Source organism: Lithobates pipiens, unplaced genomic scaffold (assembly GCF_037356315.1).
Source record: "Lithobates pipiens isolate NorthernLeopardFrog02 unplaced genomic scaffold, aLitPip1_a1.2 Scaffold_18, whole genome shotgun sequence".
NCBI lineage: Eukaryota > Metazoa > Chordata > Amphibia > Anura > Ranidae > Lithobates > Lithobates pipiens.
In genome coordinates, this window is record NW_027507758.1 from 111258170 (window position 1) to 111277170 (window position 19001).

The window sequence follows — 19001 nt, forward strand, 5'->3', positions numbered from 1 at the left end:
CTCAGCACAGTGAGTGGAGTCGGACCTGTCATCAGCAGATCGATCCCTGCTGAGCAAGCGGAGTCTGTGAAAATGGACATGAATGCGTGAAAGGACCCTATATCTTGTCTTCCTTTTTTTAAATCTCTTTTTTTATTTTATTTTTTATTTTATTTTTTATCGAGCCAGATTGACAAAGAAACTGCACTTAGGGTATGTCTTATAGTCCCCTCCTGAAGAGGATGGATCCTTCACTGAGCCCCCAGGATGAAAGATTTCTGATAGGGGGTAAAACACATTCAGGGCCACTTACCCAACAAGCCTGAGAGACCCCCACCCATGGCAGAGGAGCAAGGAACCTTATATCCACACTTCTTCCCCCTAGACTTCAAGTTAGGCCTGAAGACCCACACTCTTCAGTTCCTCTCACTTCCTGTTGTAGCTATTAGGCTACTTTCACACTGGGGCGCTTTACAGGCATTTTAGCGCTAAAAATATTGCCTGCAAAGCATCTCTCCTGTCACTCCAGTGTGAAAGCCCGAGGGCTTGCACGCTTGCAGGACGTTGAAAAAAGACCTACAAACAGCATCTTTAGGGTGCTTTAGGAGCCAAAGCGCGTTGGCAGCGGCTCTATTAACCCTTCATCGAGCACTAGTGTGGGTTAAAAGTGCCTCACTAGCCGCCGCTTTACCGCTGACACCCCCACCACTTCAGTCTGAAAGTGCCCTTAGGGTTGCATTGATGCCGATACTAAGCATTTGCACAAGTAGTCATACCTGAAACTGATATCTTTGCGGTGGGATTTTAGCCCATACAAGTGGGCCCAAATCACACTGCAAAGAATCGCAAGTGATTTGAACAGGAATGCAGTGCGATTCCTATCCTGAATCACATGCGGTTTCCCCCACAGCTCCTGTGTAGAACCCAGGCTTGTCATAGTGACTTCAGTCTGGGTTCAAACAGGAGCGGTGCTGGAAACTCACATGTGATTCGGAGAGGAATCACATTGAATTCCTGTGCAAATCACTTGCGATTCTTTGCAGTGCGATTTGACCCCATTCATTTTGTATTGGTACTTGTACTCGTCGATAAAACAAACGATATCAGTGAATCTCTAGTGGCTATGGAACAGGAAGTGAAGGGAAATCTCTCCGCGGCCTAAAAAAACAAACCTGATGGGGGTCAAATGAAAAAAAAAAATGTTTACTTTGTGTTTTATTATAAAGCCTTGTAAATGAAGGCGTGTCATGCGGTCTTTTCCATAGAACCTTCACACTTTCCTGTTCAGAATGTTTATTGATTTTCCCAAAATAATTTTGACAGCACAGGAAGGTTTAAAAGTAGCATATATAATTCAAAACATAACTTAATAGTGGTATCGCAGATATTGTTTTTTTTTCTGTTTATTGAGTGAACATGTCCTGAGGAACTTCCAAAGCATGACTGCCGCGGTCCCCCTCATACAGTGACAGCTGTGTTACTCCAGGCCGACCAGCAGGTGGCGCTGTCCGGAGGAGCTCCGTACAGCAGGATGGTCTATTCTCGCTGGTGGCTGCACATGTGTGTAGTCTGGACTCGGAGGCTGTAACCGGAAGGTGTGTGCGGGCCAGTGAGCGGAGAATGGGGTTAAATACAAGTTGTGTACGGGGCTTAGAACAGAGGATTGAAGACTAGATAGAGCCTATGGTGGGTGACACTCTCCGGGGGGGGTGCACAATTATTATAGTGACTGTGCCATGTAGGGACAGGGCGGGCTTTTTTTTTTGAGTCAGGTGACCTTTGTCCTATCAGGAGCCCCGGTCTGTTGCTATTCTCACAGATACAATGAGCACTGTCAGCATTGGGGCTCATTCACACCTAAGTGATTAGAGGTGCCTCTCCATTGCTGGACATCACATTTCCATGTAATTCTATTGCCAATACCTCAACCAAGCGCTGTCACCCAATGCCCAGGTGCAGTTTCGGGGGGCACGGTCATGTGATTATGGCGCAATTAGACTTCAGTGGGATCTTTTACGGCTCATTGTCACCACAACACATCTTTTTTATGATTCATGTGAACGCACATGAATGCAAGAAAAATGCATACCAACACATAAAAAAAGATAAGTTGCGTGAATGAGCCCTAAAAGATCCCACTGGAGTCTAATTGCTCCATAATCGCATGACCATGCCCCCAGAAACTGCGCCAGAGCATTGGGTGACAGCGCTTGGTTCAGGTATCTGCAATAGAATTACATGGAAATGTGGCATCCAACAATGAAGAGGCACCTCTGAGATTAGCGCATGCCATGCTTTTTTCAGCACTGGGCAAACGCAACATGCTGGTGTGAACTGTATTCATAGGTAACTATATTATTTTTTGGTTGCCATTCTTTGGGATTGCTCACAAACTCACCTCATTGCATGATGATCGCTCTATAGAGAAATGACGGCTACAGCGTGGTCACATATTGCCAGGAGGGAGTCATATGATGTCCTCCTGTGCTCAGTGCATCGGGAGTGAACTGTGATCGTCATGACCCTCTGACACGGCTATCACAAAATCGGGGGAAAGAACCAATCACACCATGTGACCAGGCGTTTCACATCAGTGTAAACAGGATTTTCCCATTATCGACAATCCTCTCCCCATGCTGACAGCATGAGAGGTGAGCCGATAACCGGCAAATCCACACGGGACAGCTACACTGATAATCAGGGCACTGTTCATAAGGCTGCTTTCACACTGGGGCGGTATTCAGGCGTTACAGCGCTAAAAATAGCGCCTGAAAAAAACCAGCCCCTTTCACTCCAGTGTGAAAGCCGGAGGGCTTTCACACTGGAGCGGTGCGCTGGCAGGACAGTGAAAAAAGTCCTGCTAGCCGCATCTTTGGAGCGGTGAAGGAGCGGTGTATTCACCGCTCCTACCCATTGAAATCAATGGGACAGCGCGGCAATACCGCCGGCATAGCGCCTCTGCGGCGGCGCTATGCGGGCGGTTTTAACCCTTTTTCGTCTGCTAGCGGGGGTTAAAACCACCCCACTAGCACCCGCAGACCGCCGCTAAAACGACAGTAAAGCGCCGCTAAAAATAGCGGCGCTTTACCGCCGACGCCCGCACCGCCCCAGTGTGAAAGGGGCCTTAGGGTCAGCCCCAACAAGTGCTATCTGTCAGTGCCCATCAGTGATGCTTATCAGTGCCTCTGCATAAGTGTAGCCTATCAGTGAAGGAAATTTTATAACAGAAACTAAGAAAAAAATTATTATTTTTTTAAATCTTCGTTTTGTGTTTTTTTTTTTTTCCATTTGTTTAGCAAAATATAAAAACCCAATGGTGCTTAAATACCACCAAAAGAAAGCTCTATCTGTCCCCAAAAAATTATAAAAATGTAATATGTGTACAGTGTTGCATGACCACACAATTGTCATTCAAAGTGCAAAAGCGCTGAAAGCTGAAAATTGGCCTGGCAAGGGAGGGGGTGAAAGTGCCCAGTATTGAAGTAGTTAAGAATCAGTCTTCTGTAGATCTTTAGGAAGTTCTGTGAATGAATGAACTACAACTACTGACAGCCTTTGCACGTGTCGGCTTGTAGTTCTCAATGAATTACCAAGGTGCTGTTGAGCTCTCTAAGTAGTCCATCAAGTCTTCCTGTTGTAGTATAATTCATATCGAAGGTATGGACAGACAGTCTGCAGGACCATGGCATTACACCCATGATCTGCTGATCGTGGGTGCAATGCTTTAAAAGGGTCCTAACTAAAAAAAAAAAAAAAACTTTCATATTTTTTTTACCTGCAAAAAATGTGCATTTATTTTTTTTGGAAAGGTGAACCCCTGTTAGATACTACCCTGGATGCAATTGTCAGGGTAATAGAGCTTGGGCGATTTTCTCCAAAAAAGAAAATCTGTGTTTTTCTAATCAAGTTTTTTTTTTTTGATGGACACCACACCAATCCAGAGGAGCTGCAGGCAGGAGTTTTTAGGCCAAGCCGAGGCTTCGGCCTAGTCCGCGGCTTCCGGCCTCACGGTGAGGCCGAAGCCGTAGATCATAGGTCTTCAAACTACGGCCCTCCAGTTGTTCAGAAACTACAATTCCCATCATGCCTAGTCATGTCTGTGTATGTCAGAGTTTTACAATGCCTCATGGGATGCGTAGTTCCGCAACAGCTGGAGGGCCGTAGTTTGAGGATCCCTGCCGTAGATCCTCAGTGTCAGCGCCGGTCCTGGTCAAAAAAAAAAAAAATTGATCTGCTGAAAATTTTAATCGATTTGACCTCTCAACTTGATTCAAGATTCAAATCGATTTTTTTTTTTCCCCAGCCCTACAGGGTAAATCAACAAAATACATACCACGTATACGATGAAGGGAATTTATCAAAAGTGGAGCAGACAAAATCTGGAGCAGCTGTACATGGAGACCAATCAGCTTCTCTTTTTCATTTTCAAAGCTAAATCTAAACAAGCTGGAGATAGAAGCTGATTGGTTGCAATGCACAGTTGTTCCAGATTCTGTCTACTGTAATTTTGATAAATTCCTCCTAAGGTATCCCCTTTCAGTACAGAAAGTTAGTTTGTTTTCTTCTGAAAGTCGCCTCTCTATAGAGGTCCAGCACCTGCTTAGTGAGATCTAGAGCTCTTCAATCGATAAGCAGCATGACTGGCCCCCATTCAGGCCTGTGGAGACTTGAATGGACATCAAGGCTGTAAACAAAGGGAAGGTCATCCCGTTAAGGAGAGGCAAGTAAACTTGGGTTAGGGGCTAGTTTTAATCTTTTAAGCAAACAATGCTAAATTTAGCAACATTCATTTCTTTCTTCAAAATATTGTATCCTCCTGCACGCCTCATGTGGGTAGTCTATGATTTTTTCATAAATTTGAGTGTCCTGTAAATTGTATTCATTTCTTGGTAGGTACGGTATGTCCTTCTATTGTCTAATTTTGGAGAACAAAAACGGAATTATTTGTGATGCTGACAATGAAGAAGCTGCATATAATATGCAGAAATTGCAGAGGGCTGCCAAATGTTCTGTTCAAGTATCCACACACTCCAACTTTCCTGTCTACCTCCTGCACCGCACACAGCAAGAAAAATAAAGTAAATGGCTATGAAGACATTGACCAGGAGAAATACGCTAATCTGGTTCGGATGGTTACATCCTCTAAGACTAGTTGTCAGACTCCAGAGAGGATATTTGAAGAAGACAGCTTCTTGTATGGTAAAGTGGTAAAATCGAAGGCATCATCACAAGAACCTGAAACTAGGGTGCCCCAGAATCGTTCATCGATGTTCAATTCCAACAAAGTGATCCTGTCTGTAGAGAAGACAGACCCCAGTATCCCAGTGAGAATTGCCTTACCAGCCAGAAATCAGATAGCAAATGGCAGACCGCCAAGTGTAACCCGTATCCTTCAACAGACCATGCCAATGGAGCAAGCCTTTTATTTGGAAAGGTGGAAGCAAAGAATGATAATGGAACTAGGAGAAGAAGGGTTCATTGAGTACACAGCAGGTATGTATTCATGTTCTTGTCATTCCAAATCTGAAGAACATCTTAATTGTTTTTTTTGTTTTTTTTTTTTAGATAAGATTCCTGTGTATGTTAAATAGGAACTTCAGGCAAACAGCTAAATATCCAACTTATTTACATATATGTTCGCTGTTTTACCTGCTAAAGGATTTGTAGTTCTGTGCAACCCCCTTGTCATTTAAACACCTCTGATTCAATACACAGCCATTCCACATTACTACTTCTCTGGTTCTGCTGTACTGTTTCCTGCCCATTGGCCAGAGGGCATGATGCTCATTCATTGCCCAGCGCTCAGGTTGGAGGGAAGAGGTGACATTGTATTGCTGAACTAGTGTGCCACCTAAACTCTTTATCTAGCTGTTAGCCTGGAGTTCTGATTAAAAATATTTTTTTTTTTCGGGGATAAGGAGGCAAAATAGTCTGCCTGATTTATGGTTGTTCTTCCTAATATCAGTTCTGATGCTGTACTGTAGACATAAAATGGTCTCACATTTCAGCTGTTGTTGGTTGTGAGGAAGGGGTTTTTATGTCTGTATGAAGCGGCAACAAACTACATAAATTATATTATCCATAGGTGTCCCTTTAACAGCCTTTACAGGTTATCACTTTAGATTTACACAGGAGGTCTGGTGCAAGAAATATCGCTCTCGGTCTCATGTTTGCAGTTGGGTGCACGTGAGGATGTAGGGACTTTAAATTAATTTTTTTTAATGCAAGGAATGTAAACATCCCTTGTGTTAGCAATAGACAGTGACAGGTCCTCTTTACTTCCTGCCCTCCTAAAAGCTTCACTTCATACCAAGATCAGTATGATCTCATGCGTTTTACAACCAGGGAAACCTAAAGTGAGAAAATCCAGTCCCCGATCAGCTCTATGTTCAGCCAGCTGCAATCCTGGGTTCCACGGTGGATTTGGAGAGCCCGGGAAGGTGGTTGGGGACCTTCTCCTGCCACTTAAAAAAGCACTCCAGCCGCTAGGATTGCTTTTACAAGAAAGTGCTCAGTCGGCTGAAAAAACAATACTTGGATGATGCCTGCAGCTGCTGGCATCATCCCAGTAAAACCACTCAGTCAGGTGATGTATGGGTACGTTGCCTGGCAGCAGGTGGTTAAATTGAACATCTGAGGACAAATTCATGGTGTAGCAGCCTGTATGCCTGAGGTGTGATCAAAAATGAACAAGGAGCTGGGTATCTGTAGAAATCTATATAAATACTTTGAAAAAAGTTAACATGTTGTGGGAAATCATTATTTTTTTTTTTTTATTATCAACATCCAAATCTTGTTTGTGATTTGAATCTTTCACCACGTGACACCGTGTGTTATCACAGTCCTAACATTTCTCCAATTGTTCTCCAGCTGTTTTCTCACAGGGAAAGATGTTCCATGCAAGGCTGGAGGATCTGCTTGTATCTAGAGATGACAGCATTCAAAGACCAGAAAAGACTGATAAGATGTCAGGATACCTGGCCAGTGTGGATCATGTCCTGTCTGATGTTTCAGGGTTGAGGACACTGGAAAGTACCGTTCTCCACTCTGAGCTAAAGTACTTGGGCATCATAGATTGTGTTGCTCATTATAGGTGAGAAAATGTGACTGTCAGGAAAAAAAAATACCATAAAACATATTTAAATTCCAGACTTTTTTTCTAGTCTACATAATAATAGTTTAGACTTGTTATAGTGCCGGAGGAGAAAGGAGAAATGCACACTGGCATCAAAAAAGCTCTTGGATAGCATGGGACAACCTTGGCGACAACCAGAGTGCCTCTGTGTTTAGCCTATAACAATAAGAGAATGGATGTGTCTTCAGCTCTGCTGTTCTCTGTCCGATTTTAGAAGATTTGGTAGATTCATGCTAGATGTGCTAAATCCTGGAAGTCTCTCCAGTCAGCCACCAAGCACAGGTTTTCCAGTTTATGCTGGTGTTCTCTCTGCAACAGCCCTGAATTTCTGGAAATTTTTCCTCTCGGCTACTCCATAGCTTCAGGACAGATATGGAATCTGGAAAATTCTTCAGTTAGCTAAACAACACAGTTTCCCAGTTCATTACCTGTGCTGATGTTGCTGCGGTTAGCAGTGACTCTATGGGGGTTATTTTTTTTTTAACGAGAGGACTCTATGGGGGTTATTTACGAAAAACAAATCCACTTTGGACTGCAAGTGCACTTGTAAGTGCACTGAAAGTGAACTTTGAAGTGTAGTCGCTGTAGATCTGAGGGGAAGATCTGCTGATTTTATCATCCAATCATGTGCAAGCTAAAATGCTGTTTTTTTTTTTTGCTTGCATGTCCATGTACAGTGACTGCACTTGTAGTGCAAAGTGGATTTGCCTTTCGTAAATAACCCCCCCCCATGTCTGTGTTTCACTTCACGAAGGGCTCTGCTATTCATGTCAGGCCAGCATGTGTAGGGAGTTATTGGTCCAGAGCTGAGGCAGTTTTTCTGTCCATTTCTCTGCATCTCAGCGTTGGGAGTTCCTATCAGGCTTATGTTAGGTTGAGGGTCCTCCTTTTTTAAGTACTGAGGCTTCCTATATGTTATTTTCTACAGTAGCAGTTGTGGTGACCATTTTGTATGGGAGTTAATTTCTGCTTTATTTTGGGAATACTTATGTACACTGCAAACTGGCCACATGGGAAGCCCTGCTTGTTTTACTTTGTCGCCTCTCCTTCTCCTTGGCTGTTGATGATGCACTTCTTATTCAGGAGCGCACATGCATGCTTGTGGGGAGACTTTAGCCTCGTATGCATACGTCACTTCTGGTTTCATCTATTGCTCCAATCCTGATGCGTATTGTCACATCACGTGGCTTCATCAGGGATTAACAATAGGCTCTAGTTGGTGTCTTTAAATAGTATATTAAAATTAATTGACGGCGACCATTTTCTTGTAGACCACCATTCATTATGTCAGCCATTATGCCTTGGTCTCCCATAGACTAACATTGTGGCAGCCATTTTCTCGTGGTCTCCACAGAGGCTAACATAACGGTGTCCATTAAAAGGAGGTCACAGAGGATATACAGGCTGGTGGACGCAATGCATATGCACTAGAAACCCAAGAAAATTGAAAGATAAAAATAACGTCATTGTGCAATCAAACATCCGGTTCTTGTGGCATGCTAGTCTCATGTCGAAAGTGAAGAGGTTGCTCGCAAAACGAAAATTTTCGTATGCCAGAATACAACATCAGAAGTGATGTAATGTGTTGAATAGTATGTATTCTGAACATGCGTAGTCTTACTCTTATGCTTTCTTTTTGTATGAAAAACGTTACCTTATCAATGAACGGAAAATTGGATGTTGAGTTCACATCTGACAAAAATTTTAAAGTCTGCACATCCAGCTTTTGTCTGCCACAAAAATCAAAATCGGCTGTCGAAAGCACCATACGAACGATCCAAAAAATCGGCAGATGGCTCGTCCTGCACATTTTTCCATCCGATTTTTCATATAGGATGTACGGGCCTTTAGACAACCTGCATCTCTGACACTTGGGTGCAGGAGGTGGTATCTCAGGTCTACAAACCCCGCCCCTTTGGTTTCTCACATCCTACATTCCTGTATCACCCTACAGTTAACTTCTCTGTCGAGCCCTCTTGGGTTTTGAGATCTTCTGTTACTAGCCTAGCTGCTGTGCTGGAACAGTTTTAGGGGGTTCCCACATGCATACACATTCACCCCCATCTTGGATCTCAAATTCTATAGCTGGAATGTTTTTGACCACTCACCGACCGCCCTATAGCAGTTTTACTGCTACAGGGTGGCCGTGCTGCCCAGTATCAAGTGTGTGTGTGTGTGTGTGTGAAACAGGCAGAACAGTAAACAAGGAAAATCACTGTTCTGTCGGTAAGGAAGGCAAAGGCAAATCTCAAGAGACGTTCAGCCCAATTACATTGTAGCTCAGTAGAACTCTTATTAGGCTGTCTCTGTGATTTGAGGATAAGGGACATCCAGCTGGAGCAGATTGTTCAAAGAGTATTCCTATAATCTGCAATTTTGGAGTTCAGAAAAATGAAAACATGTCCATGCTAAAATAAAATAATTTTATAAATGACATAGAGCTGAGATGATCAGTCACGAGCTTAGAATCCAGATAGGAGTCCAAGTTTTAGTAGGTTCCAAGTTAATCATTTTGGTAGTATTTGTAACTAGATCTTTTTGTAGTGCCTACAAAAAAAAAAAAAATCGGTGTTAAGCTGGCCATACACCATAAAATGTTCTTATTCAATTTCCTTTAGATTTACCTTCAACTGTGTAGTACATGGGCATGCCTGATTGCACACAAACTGAAAGTATTCAGATTTGACCTCATATTATATGGTTTTGGTAAATCTAAAGGAAATCTATAGAAGAAAATTGTATAATGTATGGCCAGCCTAAATCACATAATCTGTTTAAAGTTATTTGACTGGCCTCCTCTAATAAGTGCTGTGTCTGTAGCAGAACACGTTACTAGAAATTGTACAACAAAAAAGCATTTCCCTTGAGAAACCTGCTAGCCATTGCCATTCCAAAAGTTTGTACTCCTGTCAGTAAAATGTGAGGCTGTTCACAGCTGTGCAGATATTGATTTCTGGCAACAATAATCCCACCTATCATCAGAATGGACACACTTTTTTGCCTGTTGGTGCTATATACAAGATGTTGGGTGTTTTTTTTTATTTTATTTATTTTTTCCCTAAACCTTTCTAGTGCATTTCAGTAAAAATAAAATGCCATGTATTAATTTGTTGCAGGGGGAGACTTTGCGTAATAGAATGGAAAACCTCTGAGAAGCAGAAGACACACATACAGAGAACCTTTGACAATCCACTGCAGGTTGCTGCTTATGTTGGCGCTCTAAATCATGATGCCAATTATAACTTTCAAGTAGGTACTTTTCAATACTTTTATGTGTTTCTGAGACATTCTGAAACATACCCAACACATCTATGCTCTCTACATGACATTTTTCTGCACACCTCGCTTCTTGAAAATTGTGGACTTTACAATTTGAGATCTGAAAAGTCTTGTTTTTACAACGCAAGATTTAAGTGGTTCTAAAGCCTAAATATTTTTTTTTTTTACCTTACTGCATATTCTACAGTAAGGTAAAACATTTTTAGGTATTAGTATTACCCCAACATATAAATCCTCACTTGATCCAGCACTGTGCCTGTCCGTAGTGGCTCACCCCACTCTCACAGGCTTTGCCATGGCAGCAGGTGCCATTGGTTCTGCTGTCAGTCAGATTGCGTGACAGGGTGGGGTCAATCCACTCTGTCTGTGTCTGTGGATGCAGGCAGCACAGCTTGGGATTGAGCCTGCAGGTGTTCCACCATGGGAAAACGAAGAGAAGCCAGGGTGTAAAAAAAAAAATATATATATATATATATATATATATATATATATATATATATATATATATATATATATATATATATATATATATATATATATATATATATATATATATATATATATATATATATATTAGTGCTGTTTGAAGAACTGCCTAATTCATTTGGGAAGAGTTACATTATTTAATGCAATTTTCCTTCATTTTCTACATGTATGTATATCGTAAAGGTCAATAAGCTAAATGATTCAACTAATTAAAATGGAAAACTATATAACTACCTTTAAAATGTAGAAAAACAGATGGTTGGATAACTGTACAGCTAACAATCTGTAATTTGTGTAGTCCTGTGTAATTGGCTATCACAACCTCTGGGGGCTGAATGAAATATCACTTTAAATTTAATATTTGTAAAAGTCAGCAATTAAAATGTGATCTCTCATCTGTATTATTATTTTACCAACATAAACTAAATAAAATCCAATAAACAAATATGCTTTACTATATGTATTTTAAATATATTGAGGTTCTAAATGAACTGTTTTGTCTTTCAGGTTGATTGTGGTTTGGTAGTGGTGGCCTATAAAGATGGATCCCCTGCACACGCACATTTTATGGACCCTGAACTCTGTACTTATTACTGGGACAAGTGGCTGTTACGTCTGGAAGAATATAAGGAGAAAAAGGAAGAGTAGCAATGACGTTCTCTGTGCTGGACACATGAGATTACAGTGACTTTTAGCTACATAACAGGTGTAATTTAGAGAGCTGTAGCTCGTTCATAAATGTCCTACCATCATCTAAATGCTTTTAAAGCCCAACTTTAGGAATGTAAAAAAAAAAGTAGTTGGGCCCTACAATTCATTGGTTAAATGCTCAGTATATGTAGGGGTCCACAGTGCAGGTTCTATCTTATACCTTATACCCTACTCTGGTGCTATCTTCCTCTGCCCAAAGCTCTGATCTATGGGCAGAACCTCAGTGTCAATTCATACAATACAGTGCTAATAACCCTGGCTTGTACTTTGAGGCGGTTGGCATGCAAGCAGATCCAATCACAGCTTGTAGAGCAGGCTGCAAGGGACTGATCAGAGCACTGAGGGGACCCTACTTTTTTTTTTTTTTTTTTTTTTTTTTTTTTATTCCTTGAGTTGGACTTTAAGGAGATTGAGAAAACATATAAGGGCTAAAGGCCAGGTTTAGGCTGTGTTTACAGTGACAATTCAGATGAGAAAACAACTTCTCGCTTAAAGAGGAACGCCACCCTTATCTTAAAAATTACAACAATGGCACCTTTAGAAATGTTTAGTACTAGCAATCTACAAACAGATCTGTATATACCTTATTTATCGGCATATAACACACATTCTAATTTTAAGAGGGAGGTTTCAGGAAAAAAAACTTTCCACTGCCTCTTTTACATTTCAAAGCCCCCCTGCACATTACACAGATCCCCCCCTATACATTACACAGCCTCATCCCCCAGCATAGTACGCAGCTCCTTTACATTGCACAGCCCCCTTGCACTCCCAGGAGACCCCCCAGTCTCCTGGGACAGCACTGCCAGTGTACTCTAAAATTTAAAAAAAATCACTGCCAGTCCCTGCTCATAGATTCTTCCTACACTGAGTCACTGTCATTGTAATTCGAAGCCTGCAAATACCTCATTAGCTGAATTCTTGTCACATGATCGCTCTAATCCACCAATCTAAAGCTAAACTTGGAGGAGGAGTGGGAGGAGGAGAGCGGCCAGAAAGAACGGGGAGAATGAGGTATTTGCGGGCTTTGGTTTACTATTACACTTACACAGTGTTCAAAGGATCTATGTGGAGGGACTGGCAGTGATTATTATTTTTTAATATATCTTTAGAGTAAGCTGGCGGGCTGTCCCAGGGCCAGGAGAGGCAGGTGGCTGACATGACACCCCAGTCCAATCCCCGCCCCCCTGTTAGTTTAAAAAAGGAAATATCGGCATATAACACGCAGGCACGGTTTGTCCTCTGTTTTCAGGGGAAAAAAGTGCGTGTTATATGCCGATTAAATATGGTAATTGATTTCTTTTTATACTTTGCATATCTTATTTTTCTTTTTGTCTCCATTCTTCTCACATTGGTCATAGACATTAATGCAGCGGTCATCAACCCTGTTCTCAGGGCCCACCAACAGGCCAGGTTTTATGTATCACCTAGGGGAGATGCAGACTAGAATACTGCAATCACTGAGCAGCAAATTATATCACCTGTGATGTATTTCAGTTATCTTGCAAACCTGGCCTGTTACTGGGCCCTAATGGCAGATGAATCCAGCTCCCTTTACTTCCTGGAGCATCTGAAAGGGGAAAAATGCCTTTCTTCCAAGATAGCTGGAGATTTTGATATTTACGGATGAAATTTCTTAATAAGGCACTGGTAATATAGCCTTCCAAGGATGCAGCTGTACCAGGGCTAAATCACCAGTACCTCACTCTGACCTTAGCTGGCTCTTTTAAACATTAGCTTAAATATTTATATTAAAACTCCTTAGCACCGACTGAAAGCGACCTCGACCGACTTTCAGGGGTTATACCATGATAATGCCTGCAGCTGCAAGCATCACCCCGGTACAGTTTTTTAGAGCGGGTGGTCAGCTCTTTAGGGATAACAACTGATGCCTCTAAAACTGAAGTGGATAAAACAGTACTTCCATATACCTGACAAGACCAGCTAGGTATAATTACAGCAGTTACCACACTCCCAAGACCCTCTCAGTACTGAGGAGATAGCTTCTTGGTGAACACAAAAGAGATTAGAGAGAATCTATGTTCAAAGCTATCTGATTTAATTCTGGGTGGTTAATACAGGGGTGTACATTTCATATCATACATATTATTAATACTCAAATGCCCAACCCCTTAAACATGGCTGGCATAGCAACTGTAGTAACTATGCCATCTGCTTCCATGACTCTTAATCATGCCTTTGGTGTTCCCCTTTACACAGGAAAATGTCCCAGACAGCTCTTATATAGAAAGGTACAGAGCAAAGATGCTGCTGTAAGCGATATCTTCTTATATTTGTGCTTTATAGAAAAACCTGCTACAAATGTTGAAAAAACAGAACTAGTAATCTTAACTTGAGTCTGAATATACAAGTTAAGATATAGGAATTGAATTTATGTGGCTCTATGGCTGCACAATATGGAGTCATTTCTGTTCAGTCATATTACTACAATCCCCTCTTTCAGACACAAAGGTCACGAAGGTGACTATACTCTCTGCATTGTGACATACACATAACAAACTCAAAGCAGGTACACAGAAATAATGGCAGAAGAAAAGTCACTATAATATAATATTACCCAGGGAGTTCCCAAATAATTATTTAGCCTTTTCATCAATACCCCCTTAGGTTCCCGAGGGCAACCATGCCCAGGTCATGTCCTTTTCCAAAAACAATGACTTGGCATAATGGTGGTTAAGGGGGCATTTAGGATGAACACCAGCCTTGGGCAAGTGATGTCCCTCACTGTCCCAGAGAATTCTGATTATCGTAACCAATGAGGCCAAGTAACACCATACTCTGGGATCACTCGGAATCCATGGATGGCATGTCCTTCCACAACAAATGTACATGCTGTTGTCCAAGGCTTGTGGCTGTCTGCTAAGGACCTGTTGGGTACCTTCAGAGAATCCTGCAAGCCATCTCAGTATGGGGGTCAGAGGCATGCATGAAGGTATGTATAGTGGGATGTAGGGCACGATCTAAGGTGTCAAACACTGTGGAGTTCCCTCAGACTTTGAATACACATCCCCCCCCCTGTCTAATGAGTGTGTTATTAGTGGTGTTGTCGGGTGGGCCACATATAACCTTAAGGCCCCCCCCCCAGAACACAGAGGCTGGTGGATGACATGTAAACCAATACATATATAGTACAGTGCTCATGCCAGCATCCCCCCAAACATTATCCAACAGCTGCAGTTTCAAACCATCTTACACACTCAAGTGGTCAAGCATATCCTGGGCACACTACAACAACAATCCCAATATGCCCCTGACCCTCACCAGGACCACCTTCTAAACATGCAAAAATAGAACACAACAAACATAATCTCAGCTGCATAGCAATTGTCCATGGAATGCAAAGGGAGGAGGGGGCGTGACAGTCCATACAAACAAGTGGGAGGGACATGACAGCCTTTAGGCCAAATAAAAAGTCCCAAAGAAATACACAAAAAGTATTTTGGATGGCTTCTGAATGTCCATGAAATTTGCAAAAAAAGGAATTGTCCACATTATAACTCATTCTCCTCAACTTTTCCCAAAGCCTTTGGTTCAATTCTGTGATCATTCATGTGTACAGACATGAATTCTCTACCCCAAAACACTGCCTCTTTGTAAGGACAGAACTTGATATCCATAGACAAACTGTAACTGATGCGTTGGGCTAGACCTGGGTCTTCGGGGCTGGCACAGCTGGATCTCTCTCATGTGGTGCTCACTAGAATTTTGTACCTTTTTGGGTTTGCTTCATTTGGCTCCCCCTCAAGGTGTCATTCCCAGGAACATTTTCCAGCAGGAGTCCACCTTTAGTCATCCAAGCACCTCCTATGGTATTTGAACAACGAAGATTTCCATGTAAAAGCTGTAGTCCTCTCTTCATCCGGATAGGGTATAGGGCAGGGTATTAATGGGGTGTAGGGTATGACTGGGGTGTAGGGTATGACTGGGGTGGGCTTTTATTCACGTGCATGGGGCTATGGATAAATGCTGGCTGGCTGGGGCAGATACTCCTCATCCGACATGAGTAATCACAGAATCTACCTGATCAGTTCAGGCCATAAACATTGGGGGTATTAAAAATAATATTCTTCATTGACTCAAACATAAGTAAAGCATGCAGGAATGAAAATGTTTCTCAGCAAGGGTTTTCATTATATAGATCCAATATATTTAACTAAACATTTTTCCAAATTCAGTATTACAGCAGAACTTCAACAAAACTTAAACCCCTTTAGTTTCTTCTATTCCTGGGACCTAAGTGGACCCGAGGGACTTAGGACAGAACATTTACCCATATTTACCACATATTCTGACTCAGAAGTCTCCCAACTTTGCAAATATGTGTGATCATCCGCAACAAACAAAACATTGATGGATAAACATTACATCATCAACACTTCATGACTGACACTCTGGGAATTCAAAAGGTAAATATCCAGAATAGTCATTCTGGTTGCTTATTTCAAACATCCTTCCCATCACATTTTAGTACCTCATGGACTCAATATATACAGTATTTCCCAAACTTCACCCCTCTGTTGCCAAAATCCCTGTGCGTTCATTAAACACAATACAACCACTTTCTCATTCCACATTCATTTGGCCAATCCATTCACTCTCCATTTTTTTCATATTTTCCCTTTAAACACCTTTTAAAACCTTTTAATTTTTTCTAGAATGCATAAAATTACACAACCTTAAAGTCACTTCCTTTTTCTTTACCAACCACTATTCATCTGGGATAGCGCCTAGAATATATAACTTCCTCATTCTTGGCATAGATATACTTCCCATTTATAATATTCTTAAACTTGTATTTGGTTAAAATCAACATTTTAAAATCCCCAATCATTGTTAATACAGCTTAAACACTATTAAAACCATTTGCACAAATATAGCAAATTTGCTGTTATCAGAAAAGACACCCTTCAACATCAATAATGTAAGGATATACAACTAAAACAGTCCTTAAAGTCAGACTCTAACCGAAATAACCAAAATACCCTATACATAAATTGAAATACTACTTTTAAAAATTTGTGTCTGATTAGATTCCTAAAAAAAAAACACTGCTGTAAGCTATATTTTCTTATATGTGTGCTTTATAGAAAAACCTGCTACAAATGTTGAAAAACAGAACTAGTGATCTTAACTTGAGTCTGAATATACAAGTTAAGATATACAAATTTATGGCTCTATGGCCGCACAAAATGGAGTCACTTCTGTTCAGTCATATTACTACAAGCTGCTTGGTTGTTATCCCACAGGAGTGGGGGGACATCCCCCGCCTTCTGCAATTGTTCCCGGGCCTCGTGTCCCACCGGGAGACCCGATCCATGATTCTGTCCCTGTGTGCTCGTGCAGCAAAGAAAACACATATCTGTGGCGCCGCATATGTAAACAGTGTTCAAATCACACGTGAGGTATCACTGCGATTGTCAGAGCGAGAGCAATAATTCTAGCAGACCTCCTCTGTAGCTCTAACCTGGTAACCGCAATTTTTTTTAAGGTAATGTAGTTTGTCGCCATTCCACGAGTGTGCGCAATTTCAAAGGAGAACGTGCTAGGTATTCATTTACTCTGCATAACATCTTTCGCATTATACAAAAAATTTTTATTCATGAAAGTATCTTTTTTCCCCAAAGAGCATTTGAAAGACCGCTGCGCAAATACCGTGTGACAGAAAAAAAAAATCAACATTTTTTATATATATAATGTTTGGGAGTTCTAAGTAATTTTCTAGCAAAAAATACGGATTTTAACTTGCAAGCAACAGATGTCAGAAATAGGCGTAGGCATGAAAGGGTTAAAACCTGAAAACTCATTTATTCAGGAAAGCCTATCCCACACCCACCTAAAACTGTCCCCGAGCCACCCCCATCAAATCATTCTCTGCAACTATTACCTTTTGTACTACCCCCTCCCTTTAGAATGTAAGCTGTACGAGCAGGGCCCTCCTGCACCTTTTGTATTGAACTGTACTGTAATTGGGTTGCCCCCCCCCCCCCCCCATACATTGTAAAGCGCTGTATAAACTGTTGCCGCTATATAAATCTTGTATAATAATAATTTTATAAAATCTAACAGTTTAGTTAAATAATAAAGAAGGGATACAGAAAATTGCTTAAATTAGCCATTTATTAACCACCTCAATACAGTGCACTTACAGTGCCTTGCGAAAGTATTCGGCCCCCTTGAACTTTTCAAACTTTTGCCACATTTCAGGCTTCAAACATAAAGATATAACATTTTTATTTTTTGTGAAGAATCACCAATAAGTGGGACACAATTATGAAGTGGAACGAAATCTATTGGATATTTTAAACTTTTTTAGCAAATAAAAAACTGAAAAGTGGTGCGTGCAAAATTATTCGGCCCCTTTACTTTCAGTGCAGCAAACTCACTCCAGAAGTTCAGCGAGGATCTCTGAATGATCCAATGTTGTCCTAAATGACTGATGGTGATAAATAGAATCCACCTGTGTGTAATCAAGTCTCTGTATAAATGCACCTGCTCTGTGATAGTCTCAGGGTTCTGTTGAAAGCGCAGAGAGCATCATGAAGACCAAGGAACACACCAGGCAGGTCGGTAATACTGTTATGGAGAAGTTTAAAGCCGGATTTGGATACAAAAAGATTTCCCAAGCTTTAAACATCCCAAGGAGCACTGTGCAAGCGATCATTTTGAAATGGAAGGAGAATCAGACCACTGCAAATCTACCAAGACCTGGCCGTCCCTCTAAACTTTCAGCTCAGACAAGGAGAAGACTGATCAGAGATGCAGCCAAGAGGCCCATGATCACTCTGGATGAACTGCAGAGAACTACAGCTGAGGTGGGAGAGTCTGTCCATAGGACAACAATCAGTCTTACACTGCACAAATCTGGCCTCTATGGAAGAGTGGCAAGAAGAAAGCCATTTCTCAAAGATATCCATAAAAAGTCTCATCTAAAGTTTGCCACAAGCCACCTGGGAGACACACCAAACATGTGGAAGAAGGTGCTCTGGTCAGATGAAATCAAAATCAAACTTTTTGCCCACAATGCAAAACAATATGTTTGGCGTAAAAGCAACACTGCTCATCACCCTCAACACACCATCCCCACTGTCAAACATGGTGGTGGCAACATCATGGTTTGGGCCTGCTTTTCTTCAGCAGGGACAGGGAAGATGGTTAAAATTGAGGGGAAGATGGATGCAGCCAAATACAGGACCATTCTGGATGAAAACCTGTTGGAGTCTGTAAAAGACCTGAAACTGGGATGGAGATTTATCTTCCAACAAGACAATGATCCCAAACATACAGCAAAATCTACAAAGGAATGGTTCAATAAAAAACATATCCAGGTGTTAGAATGGCCAAGTCAAAGTCCAGACCTGAATCCAATCGAGAATCTGTGGAAAGAGCTGAA

At 41.5% G+C, this 19001-nt stretch overlaps 1 protein-coding gene across 2 annotated transcripts; it reads left to right on the plus strand.

The window, feature by feature from the left end:
• The first annotated feature begins 1513 nt into the window (after positions 1 to 1513).
• Positions 1514 to 17945, plus strand: MGME1 (mitochondrial genome maintenance exonuclease 1). 2 transcript variants are annotated; one of them, XM_077486012.1, is made up of 5 exons: positions 1514 to 1574; positions 4873 to 5472; positions 6850 to 7072; positions 10231 to 10363; positions 11387 to 17945. In XM_077486012.1, exons 2-5 carry the CDS (start codon positions 4929 to 4931, stop codon positions 11525 to 11527), a joined length of 1041 nt encoding a protein of 346 aa, XP_077342138.1. In that variant the 5' UTR covers positions 1514 to 1574; positions 4873 to 4928; the 3' UTR covers positions 11528 to 17945. The 2 variants fall into 2 exon arrangements, with proteins under 2 accessions (XP_077342138.1, XP_077342137.1); XM_077486011.1 differs by having other exon boundaries at positions 1547 to 1665.
• Positions 17946 to 19001: the final 1056 nt, after the last annotated feature.